This window comes from Puntigrus tetrazona, chromosome 15 (assembly GCF_018831695.1).
Source record: "Puntigrus tetrazona isolate hp1 chromosome 15, ASM1883169v1, whole genome shotgun sequence".
NCBI lineage: Eukaryota > Metazoa > Chordata > Actinopteri > Cypriniformes > Cyprinidae > Puntigrus > Puntigrus tetrazona.
The window spans coordinates 16,244,507-16,249,872 of record NC_056713.1 but is presented as its reverse complement, the minus strand read 5'-3'; the positions used below and the strand labels follow the sequence as shown (position 1 = coordinate 16,249,872).

The 5,366-nt window shown below is 36.2% G+C and overlaps 1 protein-coding gene across 1 annotated transcript; it reads right to left on the bottom strand.

Moving 5' to 3' along the window:
- Window positions 1-1,242: 1,242 nt before the first annotated feature.
- LOC122358452 (arsenite methyltransferase-like) lies at window positions 1,243-5,085 on the bottom strand. The gene is made up of 10 exons (XM_043258259.1): window positions 4,809-5,085; window positions 4,304-4,434; window positions 4,079-4,229; window positions 3,826-3,962; window positions 3,650-3,719; window positions 3,450-3,531; window positions 2,765-2,896; window positions 2,470-2,612; window positions 2,261-2,383; window positions 1,243-2,177 (listed from the first exon to the last, which is right to left on the bottom strand). The coding sequence occupies exons 1-10, from the start codon at window positions 4,980-4,982 to the stop codon at window positions 2,100-2,102; spliced, it is 1,221 nt and encodes a 406-aa protein (XP_043114194.1). The 5' UTR covers window positions 4,983-5,085; the 3' UTR covers window positions 1,243-2,099.
- Window positions 5,086-5,366: the final 281 nt, after the last annotated feature.

Below are 5,366 nucleotides of genomic sequence, written 5' to 3'. Positions count from 1 at the left end.
CATTCACAGTGTCTCTTGACAGTAGAGGCTTTTTAGCTCTGGATATCGTCGAGCATTAAGTGGCTGAGAGTAATGGGATACATTCTGGGCACGCGGTAGAAGACCAGCACTTAAGCAGAGGTGAAACCAGGACAATGAGAAGCGTTCCTCGGTGCTGTGTTTACATTTACATCACACCTGCTTCCTCCGCACAGCTCAGAATATCACAGCACTCCCTCTCAGAACCCAGAGGAGAAGTCCAAGAGTTCAATTTTTTGACATGAGAGTCCAATATAAACATTTTCTAGAGATACATGCCTGAGAATCCAAGCGAAATAAACCCTTGCACACTTGATTTGTCACATGCGATGTTTAATACAACGCAGCCCAGCTTATAATGCACGGATCAGACTTATCCAAAGGAAGAATTTGCATCATTACAATCATTTTTCTTCATTCTTGTAGGCTTTTATTAGCAAATTAAATCTCCAAGTAAATTACTATAAATGAGATTTAGAAAATGCTCATTGATTGCTTGGGATGAGTTGTTGTGCAGGTAATTTGCCTGTTCATATTATTGAATTATGACTGCATTATGCCGTTATCATTGTCTAATCATATTGGTTCTGCACTGCAAGCTGCAAAATCATAAAAATGCAGAGCTATTGTGGGAACGCTTTCAGGATTTTGGCGCCATCTGCAGTCCAATGACAAACTTAAAGGCTACATAAACCAATAAAACCAAGAATACTGACATTACACATAGTTGAATGTCATCTTATTCATATTTAAGGCCGACTCTGTAATAGTATGATGAAATTCCTATTACTGGCAAGGCTTACTCAAGAGACTTCAGGGAAACTGACTGATCTGTCTACATCCTGCCATTAAAAATATCACATGACTTTTAAGAATCGGGGAAATCAAAAAGTGAAGTAATCAGTGTCATTGCTTATAAATGTAATGCATGCAATGCAAAGTAAATTAGCTTGAATTTGACTTTTTTTTTATTTAATCTCTCCAACTGTAAATATATATATATATATATATATATATATATATATATATATATATATATATATATATATATATATATATATATATATATATATATATATCACAAACAAATTTTTTTACTTTTTACTGATTTTCTAAAATGTAATTTCCACATTTCAAATCATGTATTTTGAATAAAATGATAGTGGAAATTACATTTTAAACATTTTTAAATAAAACAACCATCTTATATTTGTATGCTAGGGATAAATTCAAATGTGGTATTTTATTCACTCTAAATACACAGGATTAATTATTTTCATACTTATGTTTCGAAAAAATTCCAGATTGAAATGATGCATATTAAAAATATTTTCTGACATAGATTTTGTTCTGCTCATCTTGTCTTATGCAGTATGTCATTTCAGCAGTGTTCCTCGCTGATACAGTTGTGTTGTTGGTAAACGTGTACCAAATAAATGACAGCAGAGCAGTGATTATTTTTATATACCCAACAGCCAGGCCATAAAAAGAGTAAAAGTAAAATGGCAAACAACTACAATGCTGTGGCATTATATATGTGGAATTAACAAAAAGCTTGGTACTAAATCAACTGAAACAAGAAGTCATCTAGAAAAATGCAAAAATCATTTGTGTTGCCGAGAGATTAATTTAACAGCGTAATGAGCGTACTGTGCATCAATATCAATATCAGCACCGCCTTATTTCATACAGAATGGAAAACAAGTGCCAATACTTTGAGTTGGTTTATAATCTTATAAGAAACAAAAAAATAGAGGCCAGTAAAATCAGCTTTTAAAACATTTAAAATAAAAACAAGAAAGAAAAAAAATCCACTGAGAAAGATCTTGATTCGTTTTTTTTTTCTTGAATAACAATTATTAAAATATTAATTAAAATGTTAAGACTTTTTAATGTTGTTTATTGTTGAGGACCCTGGTATTTTAAAAAGTTATTCTACAATTAACACGACAAACAGCTTTCTCAAGTTCAAAGAAAACTTGATCACTTGAGAACTAAAGACATCCTATACTCTCACTTCCCATCACATCATCTCAAGTGATCCAGTCATCACATGATCCACCGGACTCTCCACATTTACCTTAGAGTCCAGTCTTGGAGCACTGTTTGACTGAGGAGCCCAGTTTATCCGCAAGAAGGAACGGGCTAAGGTGGCAATACTGCAAAAAATAAAAACTGAAGTAAAGAAAACCTTATATATCAAAAGAACGAATAGGATACCAACACAGAAAATCACATTCACCTTTGGAGTACTGCTCTGGTTTGGATCTGGAGTGTCTAACATTGTAATGCTAAAATCCATAGAGAAACGGCTGTTCTGGAGAACGGCAGCCATTTCTGCACCCACTTCCACTGGGACATTTGTCTGAAACAGAATGAACAGAATTGACCGTAAAATAAGTCGTATTAATATATATTTAAAACGAATACGTAAATAAAACGTGAGTCTACCTTAAAGGAATGAGAGGCATCAAACTCAAAACGTTCAGCACAGTCAGGCACAGTGCCTTTATAGGTCACCAGCGCTCTGGTCTCGATGGAGTTTTGAGGGAGTTTAAAGATCCGGTAAGTTCCAGATGCGTATTTAACATCACCTATTGTGGCATATTGTAGGTCAAAGCACCACTAGTTAAACTTTAACACGTCTGATTGCCTCAAAGTCACAGCAAAGAACAAAAGCACGTGAAAACAAATGTGGTTTAGCAATAATGCTGTTGCCATACACAAATCAGAAGGTAACAATTACCAGTCTTTCTTTGAAGTTCTGGGTTGTGAACCACTATGTGACTGCCTGCAACCAGGTGAGGAGTGCTGAAGCCTATGTCCTTTATTAAAGAGATGAGATCCTGCCAGTAGAGGGCGCCGGCCATTCCTTCACCTGATAGGAACAAACACATTCATTTACCACTTCTTCAGTAAATTTTGCATTGATGATACACGTTATATGTTAGATTGGGGTGTATTTATGTTTTGGAAACCACTGCTTTCTTTGTGTGAACCGGGGTTGTTATAATAAAGTGGAAAAAAAAAATAAAATCATATGAAATAATATGGTTATATATTTATAATATAAATAAAATCATATATTACAGCTCATTTTCATTTAGTTTAACTAGATGTACTAAAATAACTAAAAGCTATTTTTTCTTGAAAATTATATAGACATTAAAAACAATCTAGGAACTTACAAAAAAAAATTATACTAGAAATTATAAAATAAAATGTATTCATAATACTAATAAAAATTGCTATATTTATTATCATTGCAGTAAAAGTTAATAAAATATATATAATAGTATCTCAGTTTCTAAAGTAAGGCTTGTTAATATTGTGGGGTTTTTTTAAGTCTTGACTCTAACCATCCCCATAAATAAATGCAGAGTAGCATAGTCTAAATTTCTAAAATGTATTAAAAATGAAATAATGTTTACCCCACAGAACTGGATCTTCCTTGAAAGAGTCTGGAACTACTTCGCTTGCATACATGTCACTATAGTACAACTCTCCACCTTCCTATGAGATCATTCACATAAAAATGTTGTTTGAAAAAGTTCACAATTTTGCAAAACGTTTTCTTAAATAAACACAGCAGTGAGGGAGATGATCAGTACGTGTGTTGGAAATATCTCACCTTCAGAACTCTGTAAGCTTCACTTATCACGGTCCTCTTATCTGGGCACAGACATATCACACAGTTTGACCTAGAGAAAATAATTGGCCTTTTCGTAAAAAAAACAAACAAAAAACCCCTTTGCTTAGGTAGGTTATATTTTATGAAAAATAAACGACCTAAGGATGTGCATACACACAACTACGTCCAAAGAGCTGTTCTGTATCCCTGCATCGCTGAGCTTCTCCATGTATCCTTTCACAAACACAGTGTTTGGTTTTGAGTATTCAAACTTCTCCTGATGGTACTGGGCATATTTTTGTGAAGCAACTATCTAATTTTGGAGCAAACACAAAGGTTAATGGTTGCACTTCCTTAACACTTGCATGGTTATATACGAAAAGTTGTTTAACTTTTTTAAAAATAGGATATAATTACTCTGTGACGTACCATCTCATCCGTCATATCCAGTCCGATGACTTGACCTCTCTCCCCCACCAGTTTGCTGAGGACGAAGCAGTCTCTGCCCGATCCACTGCCCAGATCAAGAACCGTGCATCCTTCCAGTTTTTCTGGAATCACCAGCCCACAGCCAAAATACCTGAAGATCACACCATTTCATTCTCTACTACCGCAAATCGGACAAATCTGTAGTTATACAGAGGTAAGCTGTACCTCTTGCAAACATCTGGGTGGACTTGTTTTAGGGCCTCGCATGCGCTTTTGGGCAGAGGTCTGGAGGGCATGACACACGCAGCATTGGTCTGTAAGTCATCTGAAGTCTCCAGCCGAGAGCCATAGTAGTTCTGTAAATATTAAAGAATGAGCTTTGCAAAGCGATCCTGCGATGGCCTAAAATAAACGCTAAAGCCCATTTATACTGAAAGCTATCAAAGTAGAACCCTCCAATGAACGTGCGCTTGCAGTGTACACGAATGCATTGCGTTTTTGGTAGCTCACACATTTAATTACATACAAATATTTCAGGATAATATATGAAGTTATAGTTACAGTTGTAGTGCACGACTCTGCGTGCAATACATCAACAAATTTGATCAGACCCCTCGATTAGTTTTGATCACGGGCGTAAACGATGTGAAAAAAAAAAATGAAAACGTCGTCGGTCGCGTCGCACTAAATAAACGTTAACATGGTGTCAGTGCGCGTTTTGCCCGCTTACCTTCACGTTTTCATGAACAGCAGAACACATGTTAAAGATTTGAACTGTACGCCGGACAGCTAAAATGCGTAGAAATGTAGCAGCGTGGTTCATAAAAGCGAACGGAATGTAGCTGTAGTTTTGCCTTCCAGTTTGTGCTGCTGGGAAAGCGAATGCCCTGGAAATGTAACGCATTAGTTGTGCACTGCTCGCGGTAATACTTCTATATCCAACTTCAGGGGGTAAAGTCCTTCCTAAAAACTGTTCCCGCAGAAACGAACGATCAACATGAACGCGCATCACCGCTAACCAGCTGAGGGCGCAACGCGTCCGTGTTTTCATGGCGCACCTTTCTGCAAAGACAGTAACATGACTTCTGCCTCTTCCACTTGTTATATTTAATGGGTAGATGTATGTACAACATTCTGTATCTGTTCACTGATTCCTTAAGTTATCTCCAGACCAATTGTGGAATAATTTGCCTTTAGAGAACTGGAATAAGTCGAGGACGATCCGTCAGATGTAATATCCAGAAAAGAAATATGTAATTCTTAAGCGTGTGTCTGGAGTTAAGCATGG

Bases quoted from the DNA above. Each gene is read 5' to 3' on its own strand.
- LOC122358452 (XM_043258259.1), bottom strand. From the start codon at position 4,982: ATGCGTTACATTTCCAGGGCATTCGCTTTCCCAGCAGCACAAACTGGA. The intron at 2,897-3,449 runs GTAAACATTATT...TGTTCCTATCAG, and splicing joins GGAAGATCCAGTTCTGTGGG to GTGAAGGAATGGCCGGCGCC. The intron at 2,178-2,260 runs GTGAATGTGATT...TATTTTTTGCAG, and splicing joins ACCAGAGCAGTACTCCAAAG to TATTGCCACCTTAGCCCGTT.